General features: G+C 51.7%; 5 protein-coding genes across 5 annotated transcripts; 3 read left to right on the top strand and 2 right to left on the bottom strand.

Moving 5' to 3' along the window:
* Positions 1–301: 301 nt before the first annotated feature.
* COL26b_007011 (uncharacterized protein) lies at positions 302–1401 on the top strand (the record flags this gene model as incomplete). The annotated part of the gene is made up of 3 exons (XM_053179819.1): positions 302–471; positions 532–983; positions 1043–1401. 3 exons carry the CDS (start codon positions 302–304, stop codon positions 1399–1401), a joined length of 981 nt encoding a protein of 326 aa, XP_053036319.1.
* Positions 1402–1580: 179 nt separating this feature from the next.
* On the bottom strand, positions 1581–3486 carry COL26b_007010 (uncharacterized protein; the record flags this gene model as incomplete). Its single annotated transcript, XM_053179818.1, has 3 exons — positions 1581–1893; positions 1952–3191; positions 3249–3486. 3 exons carry the CDS (start codon positions 3484–3486, stop codon positions 1581–1583), a joined length of 1791 nt encoding a protein of 596 aa, XP_053036318.1.
* A 4235-nt stretch (positions 3487–7721) lies between these two features.
* COL26b_007009 (uncharacterized protein) lies at positions 7722–9761 on the bottom strand (the record flags this gene model as incomplete). Its single annotated transcript, XM_053179817.1, has 4 exons — positions 7722–8821; positions 8873–8947; positions 9001–9609; positions 9728–9761. The coding sequence occupies 4 exons, from the start codon at positions 9759–9761 to the stop codon at positions 7722–7724; spliced, it is 1818 nt and encodes a 605-aa protein (XP_053036317.1).
* Positions 9762–11276: 1515 nt separating this feature from the next.
* Positions 11277–12926, top strand: COL26b_007008 (uncharacterized protein; the record flags this gene model as incomplete). Its single annotated transcript, XM_053179816.1, has 4 exons — positions 11277–11480; positions 11870–12011; positions 12070–12278; positions 12336–12926. 4 exons carry the CDS (start codon positions 11277–11279, stop codon positions 12924–12926), a joined length of 1146 nt encoding a protein of 381 aa, XP_053036316.1.
* A 1072-nt stretch (positions 12927–13998) lies between these two features.
* COL26b_007007 (uncharacterized protein) lies at positions 13999–16016 on the top strand (the record flags this gene model as incomplete). The annotated part of the gene is made up of 4 exons (XM_053179815.1): positions 13999–14274; positions 14328–14592; positions 14652–15322; positions 15372–16016. The coding sequence occupies 4 exons, from the start codon at positions 13999–14001 to the stop codon at positions 16014–16016; spliced, it is 1857 nt and encodes a 618-aa protein (XP_053036315.1).
* Between the last annotated feature and the right edge of the window lie 71 nt (positions 16017–16087).

The following is a 16087-nucleotide window of genomic DNA, read 5'->3' as shown; positions in this document are numbered from 1 at the left end:
GGGCCCGCGGCTGGCTGTGAGGCCATCGCGGGCGAGGGTTCTGGTCGTGGGGGGTGGGTTTGGTGGTGTTAGTGCTAGGGTGGCAGTCCCAGCGCGGCACTAACAGTGGGTGCCGGTGGGGTGGTATGTAGGAGGGAAGTGCACAATTCGACATCAACAGGGAGATAAGAGATGTACTGTTCTATGAGCTTTGAAAGTATAAAATGCCAGGCCTTGTGGAATGTTGAGATCAACTCAAAGAGCCTCAAACTCATAGCTATTTCACACACCGTATCAATCCTGAAACTTCTTTCTGCTGCAAATGTCCGTCAAGCCCATTCGCGTCGCCGCCGTTCAGGCCGAAGGCTGCTACTTTGATTTGGAAGCTGCAGTCGAGAAGACATGCAAGCTCATAGAGGAAGCTGCTGGTAAAGGCTGCGACTTGATTGCCTTTCCTGAAGTCTGGATCCCTAACTATCCAGGTTGGATCTGGTGAGCCATTTCAACACAATATCATTCCTGTGTCTATATAGTGCTTAACGGGTGCAACAGGCAGAGACCCATCGACTTTGACATGGTCAAGGAGTACATTAAGTCCTCCCTTAAACGGGATGGTCCGGAGATGGCTAGAATCTGTGCTTGCGCGGGCAAGAACAAAATTGCCGTTATGCTGGGATACTCGGAGAATGCAAATCATTCCTTGTACCTATCTCAATCTTTGATCGGCAAAGATGGAGAGATCAAAATGAACCGCCGCAAGATCAAGCCTACCCACGTCGAGCGAACCTTGTACGGTGACGGCAGCGGTGCTTCTCTTCACAATGTTGTCGAAGAGCCTGGCATCGGCAAGGTCGGTGCTTTGTCTTGCTGGGAACACTCTCAGCCCTTACTGCGCTACCACACATACTCTCAGGGCGAAGAAATTCATGTGGCTGCTTGGCCGCCCATGAACTACTTCAACTCCTTCCCCGAGGGCTCGGCTCTTTGGTCTCAATGCCGCGAAGGTATGTACCTAAAGAACCTTTATCCCGACCTAAATGAGGCATTTAACAATTTGTCCCAGGGGCCCGCAACCTCTCCACTACACACGCCATCGAAGGTAACTGCTTCGTCGTTTTGTCGTCTTCCTTTTACACCCAGACTGGCGTGGATCGTCAGAAGCTCGGCGATGGAAAGCTCTACCACATCGGCGGTGGCGGCTGCGCTTGCATCATCGCACCCGATGGTCGGAAGCTCACGGAAGATCTTGGGGAGGAAGAAGAGGGTCTTGTGATTGCCGACATTGATCTGGATGAAATCATGAAAGTCAAGGCTATGCTAGATGTTCACGGACACTACAGCCGACCCGATCTCTTGTGGTTGGGCGTAGACTCGCGCGAGAAGAAACAGGTTCGCAGAGAAGCTGAGCTGCTTGACGATTGAGAGAGACGGTTATCCCTGAATCATTGGTTGGGATGAATATGTCTAAATTGGGTTGCATGGTCATGAAATGAGTTCTGATCTTACTAAATACTAAGCATCTATGGAACATTGCTCTGTCCAGCCTTTTGTTCTCCACAATCTAGCAATGACCTCTTTACCTGTGATACGCAAATCTGCCGTTATTCCCGAGTTCCATAATCTTGTCCCGCAGTTGACAGCAATCTTTGCCTCTCCTCCATCGCATCCAAGGCAGGCTTTTCCTCCTTCACAAAAGTCCGTCCCTTAATGGCCACAAACACGGTCAGAATGAGACCGACTACAGTGCCTGCAGCGCCAAGAGTAATGTTGACGGGAGTTGGATCGCCACCCAATGGGCCATGAGTGAGGGCATCGAGGCCAGATTGAGAGAAATTGATCAACCCAGAAACGCATACGATGGTGCCATAGATGCGACCGAAGGTAGCGAAGCCGAAAACCTTCGTTGCGTAGTCGCTAAGCCTTGTAAGTCCCTTTGAATCTTTGTAAACAAGGAGTTGTGCTCTGTACTTACGAAATAGCCGAGTAGTAGAGAGGTCGAAATACGACGAAGAAGACAACAGTCGCATAGCCCGCCCATACGAAGGGAAGGCAATTGAGAAGACCGATCGCCACAATGAGAACAGTCAAGACCCCAAATGTTGTGGGCACGCTAAGATTATTGAGGAGAAATCCGATAAACGGAGTTGACACCAGTCCTCCAACAGGCAGAGCGATGTCGAAGAAGTGATTGATTGCATCGGCTTCAATTTCAGAGCCCAGCATGAAGCGGTATTGAGCGCGGATGGTTGCGATGAAGTAGTTCATTCTCAACATCTGCACGATAGTCAAAAGGAGAATGAGAATGAACCATGGACTCTGAATCTGCTTGTGGGCAGGGACACCGTGAAGTACACCCCATACACCACTCGCCTCTTGTCGCTCCTCATTGACTTTGACGCGCTCCTCGCGAGCTTGTGCATCGCCGGCGACCTCTTCAATCTGGTCCAACTTCGACAGTCGCCGCTCGGCCCTGGCGCTTCGGACCTTCCTCAGCGCTCTGTCGTCGGAAATCTCGTTATCCGAGTCGTGGGTATCGCGTGTTTCATCCTGTGCCTTCTCAATTTTCTCTTCCAATTGCGGCATGGTATGATAAGATCGGGCTGGCATGTAGGCAATCTCAGTAATCAAGATGAGGACGGGGATGGCAATATATGCGTAGAAGAACTTTTCGAGGGAAAGCTGTCCGTTAGTCGCGTCATACACCATCTGATAGATGAGGAAGACGGCAGCGGACGCGTCAAAAGCTCCGGTGACAAGGGCAATGATGAGCCCACTATACTTTGGGAATGCGTTTGCCAACTGAAAGCTGGAAACGAAAACAAATGTTCCGCCCAAAGCCAGGAAGATGTTGCCGAGGAAGTAACCATCGAAGTAGCCTTCAAAGTTGTGGGAGGCGGCCATCAGAACGCAGCCAATGGTGAGGCAGATGGAGGATAGGATCCAGCAGGTCCGTCGACCGTAGCGATCAAGAACTGAACCAGCCAGAAGAGACGACACGTTGGCTGTGACAGATGCGACGACAAAGAAGAGATTGAGGCGCAAGTCCTGCTCCGTGCAGGGAATATACTCGCCGTCATCGGCAGTAATTAGGTCGTTGGCATCGCAAAGGTCGCTGTAGACTCCTTCGGCAATCAGAATGGGCTTGAGGGCAGCAAAGCCGAAGACGATGCCTGCAGCTAGCCAACACGCGACGATGCCAGTGGCCACCTGTGCTACACCGTGTTAGCGGCTTCACGTAAAACGGACCGAGCCTTTGGCACAGCGCTTACCCCATCTCTTTGCGTTGGAGACTTTGTATGCTGCAATGGGCTTTTCGACGTGAGTCTGCTCAACAGGTGCAAAGCTCAAGCGTCGCCATTGCGGATCATTGTTGTTGACGAGGCTGTCAGTCGACAAGGGTTGGAGTGTGCCGAAGACGGCCTCGCTATCACCGGATTGGTCGGGCTGTTCTGCAGGACGTTCGTAGTCGAAGCCTTCGGCTTGGGTGACGTGCTGCGCGAGCGACATTGGCAGAACCTAGGCGGTTTGAAGGGACGGGCTGAAGGGACATAAACACGTAGGTCAGAGAGCATCCGGCACTCATGGAAGAGGGGAAGATTCAGTCAGGCAGAAGAGTATTTATTGCCATCGAGGAGTATCCTTGTGATTCCATCGATTCGAACGCTCATGCATTTGCAACATCCCCTGTCGTGCAACGCGCACACCGCCAGCGGGATACCGTGTCTGTGACGTAACCAAGCGTTAATGTTGAGGGGGGCTGGCTAGTTCGACATTTCCAGCAAATTCCAAACTTCGGAGCTTGGGCCCATCGTCGCGGCTGTCGGAGCGGGGCGCCTCCGGGTCCCATCCCGTATCCGGCGCCGAGGAGTGGATCGCAACTCCGGATTCTGCTTCACTGATTCAATTTGCTGGCAAATCGACTCTTCGCCCGGATTGTCTCGCCATATCCGACAAGAATCCAAGGACCTGCGGTAAGCAATAGGCCGATCCCACCAAGCAGGCTAGATGCCGGTCCGTACCCGAGATTGGTGTACATCTGCACTGTAACAAGCGGGAAGATGCCGCCCAGGCAATTTCTGCAAAATGACTGTGCCGCCAAAGCAGAGCTAGCGTAAGCGTGGTAACTGTCAGCTAGATAGTTGAAAACAGCCAAATAGATGGAGAATATCCCCAGAGTTGAGATGCCGAGGCCGATCGCCGGGACGATCCAGTGGACCTGCTCTCGAGCAGTCCAGCCCAAGATGAAGAGGCCGATCGGTAGACAGATACTCTCAACGCAACTAAAGTAGAGTCTTCTTTCTGGTCTGTCCAATGGAATATTGGGATTGGATATCGTGTTCAGCCAGCGTTCCTGGTATATGCTGATCGGAGTGGCGATGAGCGATGCGATACACGAACTTGTGAAGATGGTGTTAGCAGTTGAGAGATCGAAACCATAGATCGTAGTGAAGATGAGGGGAACCGCGGCAAATCCAAGATACAGGATTGACCAGCTGAACGCTGCCCAGAGTGAGAAAAAGAAGACGATTGGCTCAGTGAAGAGCAGCACGAAGGGAAGGGTCATGGAAGCAGCAATCATCTGGCCGATTGATCCTCTTCCTTTATCGCCCTGGGTGCGCCACTTGATCTGTCGGGATAAAACGGTATCCTCTCCTCCGCTGATTGTCACCTCAAATCCGGACACCGATTTGGCTTCTGCCTTATACCATTGGTTTAAAACGTCTGCTTTACGTCGGAGCAGGACATTTTGTCGGGTTTCTGGCAGGAATAGGAGGAATGCTAGTGCATTGAGTGCATTGACAATGACTTGAACCCAGAATATCCATCTCCAATTCAGATACTGGACGATGAACCCGCAGAAGAGAGGACCCAAGCCCGTCCCGAAAAGCGCTCCACCAGAAAAAACGGCCATCGGTGCATTGCGCTCATGAGGTTTGTAGATATCCGAAATCACGCCTCCGATCATGCTGGAGTATGTCGAGCTACCCACGCCGGCAAAGAAGCGCGCAACTAGCATCCTAGCTCAAAATGCAGTTAGATATCATAGATCCGTCTGCGACGTCAAGAATTCCTTCAACATGCAAGACTTACCCTCCGTACGACTGGGTAATGGCGCTACAAATTTGGCAGATGACAAACAAGGTACCAGTGAGCGTAAAAACCAGCTTCCTACCCCATATTTCGGACAAAGGTGCTAGTATCATGGGTGTTATGGCGAAACCCAGCGTAAACGTCGTGATACCAACTGCGGCCGCTGTTTGACTGATGCCCCATTCCGCGGCAAGGGCATCCTTCGCAGAAGCGTAAGAGCTCGCCGCTACGGACGCGAATGCGGTAGCAACGCACAATAAACATAGCACAGAAATCTTTCGTAGTCTGCTCCAAGCTTCTGGCGATCTGAATTGGTCGTTTACATGGATTGGAGGGGGGAGTTGCTGAAGGCATATGCCATCCGTAGAAGCCCTAAAGGGGACCGGCAAAGTTGCGTCGAATGTGGCTTCCAACTCAAGACCGTCGATAAGTGGTTTGGAAACCGCTTCAGCTGTTTCGTACGAGTTTTCGCCAGGCATGGCTGTGATTTGTGCACATAAGACCAAAGAGAGGTCCCGGTTGTGGTCAAGAGGACACTAGAAAGGCTTTGTATCGGCTGAAAGGCAAGGCTAAGAAACGAAGTTCGGATGGGAAGATTCAATAGTCTAGAATCGTCTACTTAGGAGAGTCGTGTTATTGAAAAGGAGTATTCTATTGTGCCTCTAGGTAATGGATCGACATTAGTCAGTCTCTGCGATGACACCATCAGTGCTGAATTTGTCACCTTGGGGTAGATGGCTTCGCTTTCGCTTTTAAAAAAAAAGATTTGAGAAATCAAGATAAAGTGCATGTTCTCGTGGATAATAGATTTAGGCGTGATCACTCGCACAAGACATCAATCTTCTCGGGTGTATGGAGATGGATCTGCAAATTAAGGAGACCCAATAGATGTGGGACCAACGTCTCCAAGTCTCCAACTTCTGCATGTGTCCCCGACCCGAGCAGCCCACGTTGAGCTGAACCCTTGGGTACTGTTTGTAAGCGAAAACCCATTCAAGTTTGCTTTGGCCAGATGGTCACTGGTGTCTGGTAATACATTACAAGAAATGTTGTTTACGGGTGCTGTCTATCGAGTGCCTCAAGAGCAGGAAGGTTCGAGCAAGTCCACCCGCAACGTCTCGTCGGCAATATTTCAACCAGCTCGAACGGAAAGATTTGGAACTTATAGCCATAACTCAGGATAAACCAAGAGCCCGAAATCTATCCCCAAGAATCAAGGATAAGGGTAAGTAACCCACTGGCTTCCTATCGTTGAGAGCTCATATATATGGGAAAGCCGGCGCATTCGGAGTCGGAAAGATATTGCAGGTCTCGCATTGGAGAACTTAAGATCAAACCACCCAAACTCCTTTGGAATCCCGGAAAAAATGAAAGAGGCATTGATTGACAACACTATTCGGGTCAAAATTCACGATGTGCCCATTCCAACCTCTAGCCCTGGCCAGCTCTTAATACGGACAATTGTATCTGGAACCAACCCCAAGGACTGGAAAATGCCAAAACTTTAGGTCCCTCAAGCTTCGCCTAGTAACTATGGTGATGACATTGCCGGCTACGTCGAGGCCGTCGGTGAGGGTGTTTTAGGCTTCAGCAAGGGCGATCGCGTGGCTGCTTTCCACGAAATGGGCGCACCACATGGAAGTTACGCCGAATATTCAATTGCATGGGCTGACTCCGCTTTCCATATACCAGCCCACATCACTTTCGAAGGTGAGAGTGGAGAAGTTAGATAACATCACCGACCCAGGGTCTAACAACATTGGATGACAGAAGCCGCGACGATTCCTCTGACTGCAATGACGGCTGCTCTAGGGCTCTACCAGAGACTCGGATTGCCACTGCCCTGGAGTGCAATCACTGAACCACTACCATTGATCATTTATGGAGGTGCCACGGCCGTCGGATCATTTGCAATCAAGCTTGCAGCTCTCTCGAATATTCACCCTATTACTGCTGTTGCAGGCAATGGTACTTCTTATGTGAATACCTTACTCGACAAATCTAAGGGTGACACGGCGATCGACTATCGTCAAGGGGAGGCTCACACGCTGGAGAAAATCAAGGAAGCTGCCGGCGAAAATCCGATCATCTACGCCCTTGACACAGTGTCTGAATCGAATACGCTTCGAATGATTGATCGAGCGCTCGCACCCGGCAAAGGCAAAATTGCGAATCTTCTACCAAGTTCGCCTAAGAACGAGTTGTCTTCGGAGTTAACGTTTACGATGGTAGGAACTATACACGCATCCAAGTCTACCAATTCTTGGCCAGCCCTCGGTGACAGAGAATTTGGAACACTCTTTTGCTCGTTCTTCAGGCGGGGCCTGCAAGAAGGCTGGTTCCATGGGCATCCCTACGAAGTGCGGACTGGAGGATTAGATGCCTTGGGGCAGGTTCTCAGAGATCTCGAGGCGGGCAAAAATTCGGCGAAGAAGTACTTGGTGAAAATTGCAGAGACCAAGGGCGTTATGTGATGGGCTTGGTAGGCTCATGACGAGATTCACGGTCACAAGTCTTTTTTTCATTTTTTTCAAGTAAAGATTCAGGGGTCAATAAGACTGCTTGTATTTTCCCATAGACCAAAGCTCATTACGCATCATTCCAAGATCCTACGATCAACCAAAGAAAATTGCCCGATACTAGCCACAAAATCAAGGTGCAGCCATCACAGCCTTTTGACTTCCGTACTTGCTCTCCCACTCATCGTTGACTTCACGATAGTCTTCGGGGGCGTATGGGTCATACCACTCAGCCAAGAACCCCTTCTTACGCCAGGGCGTAAGTCCCAAATCCTGCTGCAGTAAGTCAAGATATGGAACCGCATCGAAGACAAAACTAGGGCATTTGTTGGAGCCCCAGTCGGTAGGGTAGCGCCAGTATCCGTATCGGTTCATGACGACAGTATCATACTTCAACTTCTGCATTGCGGCATCGTCGCCAACCGCTGCTGCAGGGTCTTTCGCCAGACGACCAGAGAAATAGGCGCTGATCCACAGACCCTGCATGTGTGCGGTGATCACATTGCTGAAGTTGCTGACCATGCCCACGAAGGCTGTATCGCGACTTCGCAGGAAGCGTTCCGAGGCTGGGACGATGAAGTTGTGAAGCATGTATGGCGTGAGAGACTTGTAAGGTGTAACCTCATCCTCACTATCGATGCCCTTCATGTCAGTCATGGGAGTATAGTCCTTATTCCAAACCGGCTGGTTCTTCAGTCTGGGGAAACGCTCCAAGATTTCTTTGTCGGCCAAGTCGATGAGGTCTTTCTGGCCTGCCAGATCCTCACGTGGAGCGTTGTCGATGGGTGTGTGAGGAATGCCGAGATCTTTCTCAATACCTTCAGGGAGGAACTTGATTGGCGGGACATGTTTCCAGCCAGTGTGAGCCAGCAGTGCGTCGGCGTCGAGCTCGGTTCCGTCCGAAAGATGGACCTTTCCAGGACTGAGATGATCAAGCTCACCGACATAAACCCTCACTGTACCATCCCTGATGAAGTCGAAGAAGTTCGTGTCGTAGTTAAGGATACTGAAACTGGTTGAAGTGAACATTGGTTCGGTCCATGGCTTTAGCTTAGCAGTATCTGGATGAGAGTCGTATTCCATAAGCGTCTTAGCGTCGTCGCCGAGTACTTTCCAGAAGCCGTCAACGATAGTTCGTCCAGCCGCAGTACCGTGGAAGAAATTTCGAATGCCAGTGTAGCCATCAGCATCTCCCCATACGCAAGGGCTGAACCATGTCAACATCCGTGTATCTGTGGGAGCACGTTAGACTTGAGGTGTCTGAGAGGTCGCCAGAAACTTACTAGCAAGCTTCTCAAGCCACTTTTTGAGCGGTGTAACGAATGGAGGAGCCATCCAACACGGACCATGGCCCTTGGCTACAACCGCAGTCAGCGATGAGAACAAGATGGAATGCATAATGACGACTCACATCTGACAATCCAATTCACCTTGACGCCTGCGGTTGCATAAGCATATGCAGCATCCCACGCGAACTTTGTTGAACCAAAGATCGTGACAGTCTTCGCCGTTGTGAGAGTGTCAGCGTTCTTTTGGAAGTCCTTGCCATGGAAGATCTTGCCACCGAAGGACTCTTGGCCCTCGAAGTGAGGTAGCCATGGCTCAGATGTGAGCCCCGTCGCGATGATGACGTGGCGAGCAAACACATTGGTCTCCTCTCCGCTCGCGTTCGACACAGTCAAAATCCATCCACCTTCGATAGTTTCCTGGTGATTGGCGGTGAGCACCTTATGGCTGGAGCGAATCTTGTCGGCAATGTCAAACTTTTCCGCATAGGCTCTGATGTACTTGTTGACGGTTTCTCCAGGAATATGCTGACGAGGGTGGATGTTGAAAGTCTCACTGTCCATAGGGAAATCAGGATACTCAAACATCCCCCATAGGTTATTGCTCTTCAGCCCAGGATACAGGCGACTTTCAGCCCATGTACCGCCAAGCGAGGGCTGGGAGTCAAAGACGACGAGCGAGGCTTCTGGCTGCGTACAGTGAAACTGCTTCGCGGCGCCCAGGCCGTACCATCCTGTGGTGTTCTGTCAGCATCCCACGTCTTTGTGCGCGGTTTTCCGTGTCTCAGTGCCCTCAACATCTTCTAGAATGTCTCGGTAGCGTTGAGATTGACACGAGGGTCTGAGACCTACCGGCTCCCACGACGACGCAATCAAACTTCTCCATCTTTTCGGCAATGGATCAGCTTTCTCGAGAAAGACGAATTGCCGGATGACAGAGAGAGTAAGCAATCGGTCGGAGAAGTCATCCTGATGAATCTCTGCTTACTCTCTGTGCTTATTTTTTGTCAAGGGTGCGGAAGGATTTCGAGGTGCATCTGGCTAAATTAGAATGAGACGACCGCGGAAGCGGCATACCGGGGCCCCATGGCATGCTGATCTCCTCCCTTTGGAAGGTGAACTGCTCTGCAAGACCTGGACACTTCCCATTTCGGCCTGGCGACAGGGTCTGCAGCCCTTGATCTCGACAGTGTTCGTGCCTTGGCCGCAAACCACTTTAATAAACTTCCAGAATACCAACCCCGGGTCCACCACCAACAGACGACATCTTCATCCCAATCCTGCCCGAACGCGTTGTCAAATTTGGTTACCGTTGCATCGTGGCGTTACTTATTGACTAGTCAGCGCGGGAAATCTGTCGGGGCTATCCGGGCGTTTCCTCCAGGTTCCCCGCGGCCGCAATCGTGATTGGATGTTGTCCCATGGGGTTACCTGCATTGAGGATCCAATAAACACGAGTGACCAATGATAACCTCTGTTCTCGGCAGTGTTACTATGAACAGGGTGTGAATATGTTGGCGCCAACAGACAGTCGTTCGCATGTCACCTTGAACAGTCGAATGCTACCCTTCGATATGACGGCCGGCACTGAGCGAGTCATTCTGTAGGGCAATGGTTCGGGAGATGGCGACCAAATCGTGTCCACCGGGCACTTGTGTCCTGCGGATACATTTATTCAGAGGCAACTTTACCGAAAAGACAGCAGGTTGGAACTCTGCACGTTTATTTACTTCCCACAATACGGCCCCTGAGCCCGACGGGCTCGTACTGCTCTTCTCTGGGGTGAGCTGCGCTGACCAGGGTCATTTTCCCCCTTTGGGACAATGATCCAACAGATGTTTCGTTTCTGGAAACCTTAAGAAAGACTTGCTTGGTGAGCACTCATCGAATTGAGCGAGAATTGAATGAGATGGCATGACATTTTGTGATCGCGATGCTTGGTGAGACTTGATTTGGATTAGAAGGTAATGGCATTGCGACCTCGGTGAAGTAGTACCAAATGGTTGCAATTACCTAGCCGTCACTCAGCCCGTATTCACTTACAACTCATCCGTCACCATGGCTTCGGATTCGCGCCCCTCTCGCCCGCCCGTCGACGATTCAGGCACAGACATCTCAAACGCCGTTCCAGGGTTAACTCCGCTAAATCAATGGCAGGGTGCCGGTGATGATGGACCTTGGAACCCCATGACAGTGGATCGACAGAACTCTTTGGGGCTGACATGCGTTGGTCGAGAGCGCATTCGGACTCCGGTAGGAGCTGGGTTGCGCTCAGAATGTTGTACAAATTGAACACCCCGGAAGCCAACATCCTCGCCTGGATTTTCTCTCTGGTGGTTTTGCTTTCTTAGTCTTTCGTTTGGTTCGTACACAAGTCGGTCGTTAATCATCCCTATTCAACATGTCCGACGCTGCAGCAATGGATCCCGCGGCGGCGGCGGCGGCTGCTGCTGCTGCCGCGGCAGCCATGAAGTCCTTCACGATTGAGGCGTGGACCCTTCTGGCTGTTGGAGTTCTCTTCACCATCCTCAGAACCTATGCCAGAGTGAGGGCAGTCGGTTTCAAAGGTCTCCAAGCTGACGACTACCTGGTCTGGGTCGGAGTGGTCAGTTTCTCCATCTCTTAGACTTTCGCTTATCCGCTGACCCCGAGATGGCCAGATCTTTTATGTCATAGAGACGGTCCTTGCTCACTCCGTTGGAGCCATCGCGAAGGGCATGGCTAACAATGGCATGACTGACGAGCAACGGGCCGCACTCTCGCCAGACAGCGAGGAATATCGCCTAAGGTAGGATACCTCACCCCACATGAGTATCTTCCTTGGCTAATGATCTTTGTAAAGGGTAATCGGCTCTATCATTCAAATCTGTGGATGGTCTAGTTATTCCGTTCTGTTGTGGTCGCTGAAGGCCTCGTTGTTGGTATTCTACATCAGGTTAACAGTACGTTTACTCGTGTCTTCCTGCATACAAGTGATTGTCTAATATTTCATAGGCTGGTCTGGGAAAAGCCTTTAGAATGCGTATCTATGTCGGCTTTGGTTTCCTTATTGTCAGCTGGATCGTTGTCGTTGCAAACCTTTTCTTAGCGTGTCGACCCTTTCATAAGAACTGGCAGATCTATCCGGACCCCGGTAGTAAGTCATTGTCTTCGGGTGCGAACATGATGCCGTTTTGCTGACTTGCGATATCTAGATGTCTGCCAGCCAGCAATTTCCAACCAGGTCGTCTGGGTCTACCTTTCATTCAATGTCTCGACGGACCTTTACCTGTTGTCGATTCCCCTTCCTATGCTTTGGCAGGCCAAGCTAAAGCCCCTGAAGAAATGGGGTCTGCTCTTTCTCTTCAGCGGTGGTCTTTTCGTCATTGTCTGCGCCACCCTTCGATGTGTTCTGATTGTAACTGTAAGTTGCTGCCCCCCTATCTGTGGTGGCAACTGCTGATCTTGGTCCCCTTTTCAGGATCCCCAAAATGGAGCACAACTTGCCGGCTCGTGGGCAGTTCGAGAAACTTTCGTCGCTGTCATTACAGCTAACCTGCCAATGGTCTTCTCCATCGTCAAACAGTGGCTGACGCCAGTTTTCGGCTCCCTCATCACCTCGATACGTTCGTCGCAAAGACAGACCGAGAACACGCCAAGAGAAGTGCGCACCTTTGGCGCCGGCAGCAACCAGAGCTGGCGCGGACGCGGCCCTCCTTCAGCATACCCGATCACCAACATCACCTTCAACGAAAGCGAGGAGCGCATGGTCAATGAGATCAAGATGCAAGACGTCAAGGCTTGGGGTGACCCGTACGCCGACGGAAGACCGCCTACCAGGTCCCACAGCATGAGCAGAAGTGCGAGCACCGCCAGCAGGCATAGAAACGGCAATATCAGGAGGGATATCGAGGTCGCCATCACCACCGAGGTCCGCGAGCTGAAGCCTGATGCGAACGGCAACATCAAGAGCGTGTCGCCTCGAAGCTTTTCGTTTGCCAGAGGCCCGAAGAGGAACTCGAAGAGAGCATCGGCGCACAGCGCGGTGTTTGATGCTAATAACAGGATTTAATGGCCTAATTTTGTATGAGTAAATATGTAGAGTACCAAATAACAAATCGTGCGCAAGCAAGCTCGCTCCATTTCCCACATGAATGTTGTATTCTTGAAATTGATGAGTCACCTACAGTAGGAAGCTATCACAACATTGGGCTCCGTCATATTCAAAAGATAACTTGGAAGGTACTGTCGCGTGAATGAGTTCACACTGCATCTCCAAGAGGGGCAACGGAGCTTCGTTCGGGAAATTTTGCTTGTTTTTTGGGTCTAGCAGATCCATGAGTGGGCATTGACGGTTGCCTAGGTTGCTCGGCCGAATTGAATGTTACGAATCGCGGGTTTTCCGGCGACTTGTAGATGTTACAAAAGCTTGGTTGTGTGCTCGATGCGAAGACGAGGAACTTGGTTGGTTTATTATGGTTACCTAGAACAGGCAGCCAAATTTCAGAGACCTGCAAACACAAATACGTGTGTCAACTGAGATTCCAGGCGTCCGGAAGATGATGTCTGACGGCCTGCCATGTGTGAACCGTCAGTTAGCACTTTAGCGGCGTATCCCAGTAAGTTGGTGCTGAGTGCATGGTTATCGACATCCCTGTCGGCAGCGTCCAGGCACCTGTCGGCTGCGCTTCTTGCATGAAGTGGGCAACACGTTTGGTGAATAACTACCTACTCTTTGCGGCCTCAACGAAGATTCTGTTTCACCGCAACTTCAAAATGTCTGTCTAGTTGCCTGGTGGACTGGTTAGGCATCCATTTGACGACAATCGTGTGTGATTCCTGTTCATGTCATGGATGTTGGTATGCACAACGCATGGCGGACCTCCGTGTTAAACTGGACTCGCTGTATTTTGGATGTGGACCGCCCAGCGCCGTATCTTGCCGGAAGAGGCAAGAACACGACCGCTGCAGCTGTCTGAGGTGGGTCCCGTCCCCGTTCAGCGCTCCTGCTTCACGGCATCTCGCTGACGGGAACAATTTCTTTCAAATACAAGACCGCGTCGCTTTGCAAACGAAGCAGAGAACGAAATCAGGCACAGAAGTCTACATCATTGCAGTTTTTGTCTGACTTTTCTTCCCGAATCATGGACGAATACCACACCAAGCACACCCCGTGGTTCCAGGCCTCCGTTGAGGCCTTCGCGGCCAAAGCGGCCAAGGAAGACCTGGCCCGCGCCGATGATCCGAATATCACACCGAACCCGGACATGATTGTCGCCGCCCGGCTCCGACCCATGCTCGAGGACGAGGTCTCTGCCGGTCTCATTCGTGGTGTCTTTACGCGCGACAACACAGACGGAGCTGTCGATATCCACCAGATCCGAAAGCACATCAAGCCTCTTGGCCCTCCCACCCTGATCGTGAGAAGCAATCAACCCTCCTACAGTTTGAACAGCAATACTAATGGAAACAGACAACTTCGGTTGCCTTGGACCGCGCATATGGGCCGGAGGATACGTCCGAGAAGATCTACCAAGATTTGGTGGAACCCCTCGTCCCATGGGCCTGGAGCGGCGGTGTTAGTACCATGTTCGCCTACGGCCAGACAGGTTCGGGCAAGACCTTCACCGTCAGCGCCATTGAGAAACTGGTCGCTCAGTCTCTGATGCGAGGAAACCTCGATGGCGAACGCAAGGTATACGCCTGCATCATCGAGCTGGCAGGCAATCGCGCCTTTGGTAAGGGCCTCTCCAATACGCAGCAGCAGTTCGATCACCACTAAACATAACATCCCCAGATCTACTCAATTCGCGCAAGCCTATTTCCGTCCTGGAAGACTCTTTCGGTGTTACCCAGCTGGCGGGTGCGCAGGAGTTTGAGGTGACCGAAGCGAGCGCCCTGCTCGATCTGATCGAGAAAGCGGCAACTTACCGACGAACGGCAGCGACCGAGAAGAACGATGCATCGTCTCGATCTCACGCAATCTGTCGCATGCGCATCGAGAATCCCGCCATGCCCGCTGCCGAAGACGGGCTGCTGTACCTCATCGACCTGGCCGGTTCGGAAGCTGCTAGAGACAGGGCTAACCACACAGCCGACCGGATGAAGGAAGCTCGCGAGATCAACACCAGTCTGTCCGTCCTGAAGGATTGCATTCGGGGCAGAGCGACGGTAGATGCAGCATCCTTGACGGGGAAGCCCAAGAAGCCAACACACATCCCCTTCCGCCAGAGCTCCCTCACCAAGATCCTCAAGCACGTCTTTGATCCGACCAGCCGTCGTAGCTGCAAGACCGTGGTCATGGCATGCGTCAACCCCTGTCTCCCGGACTGTCCCGCCGGCAAGAACACGCTCAAGTACGCCGAGATGCTGAGGGTCCTCTTGCCCAAAGCTAAGCCTTGGCCGTATGACTCGGATGTGCCCTTTACATGGAACAACAATCAGCTGAAGAAATGGATCGGTGAAAATGTGAGCAGTCCCTCTCTGTCCTTGGTCGCAGCGTTCTAATATCCAGCAGTCTGGGGCCCCTGCCATTTCGAGTGATCTCCTTGCACCGTCTGAGACGGGCGCTCAACTCCTCCGTCTTCCCACCCCAGAATTTCTCACTCGCTGCCTCAAGACTCCGGAAGTCACGCCGGATCAAGCCCGCGCTTTCCAGGCCAAGTTTTGGCGACTTCACATAGACTCTCAAAAGTCGTCCGCTAAAAAGGTTGACACAGCTGGTGAAGAGGCGCCGCTGACCAAGGCTGAAGAAACCATCTCGAGGAACCAGAAGCTTGCTTCCAGTGCTGACCTCGACCCGAGTGCCGCAAAGTTGCCTTTTAAAGAGCGCATCCGTCCTGGTATGGTCGTTCGCTGGAATCCACCTGCTGGTTTCTCGGGTACCCTGCCCAGGTTGAACATGGTCGTCATCCTGTGCCCCCAGTTGGCCGCGGGGTCCAACGCCCGAGATCTTGACGGCAATCAGGTTAATAGAGAGATAGCCGATGTACAGGAGTCCAACGGCACGAAATATTTGTGTGCAATGGTTCTTCCTGGTTTCATGGCCGATTCCTACGAGATCAGCATGTGGCGTCAGGTGGTCGTAGACGTCGAACAAATGGAGGCCGAGGTGCTGCTGGAGTACGACTCGGCGACGAGATATTGTCATGTAACACTCTAAGTGATATAAAGACAAATTCCAATCTTACAGAGGTTAGAAACAGAAGTTGTAGCGATAAAAGTTGCCTTTTT

Source organism: Colletotrichum chrysophilum (genome assembly GCF_026319265.1).
Source record: "Colletotrichum chrysophilum strain AFK26 chromosome Unknown scaffold_54, whole genome shotgun sequence".
Lineage (NCBI taxonomy): Eukaryota > Fungi > Ascomycota > Sordariomycetes > Glomerellales > Glomerellaceae > Colletotrichum > Colletotrichum chrysophilum.
Note: the sequence above shows the minus strand (reverse complement) of the source record. Positions and strands in the feature narration are given on the sequence as shown.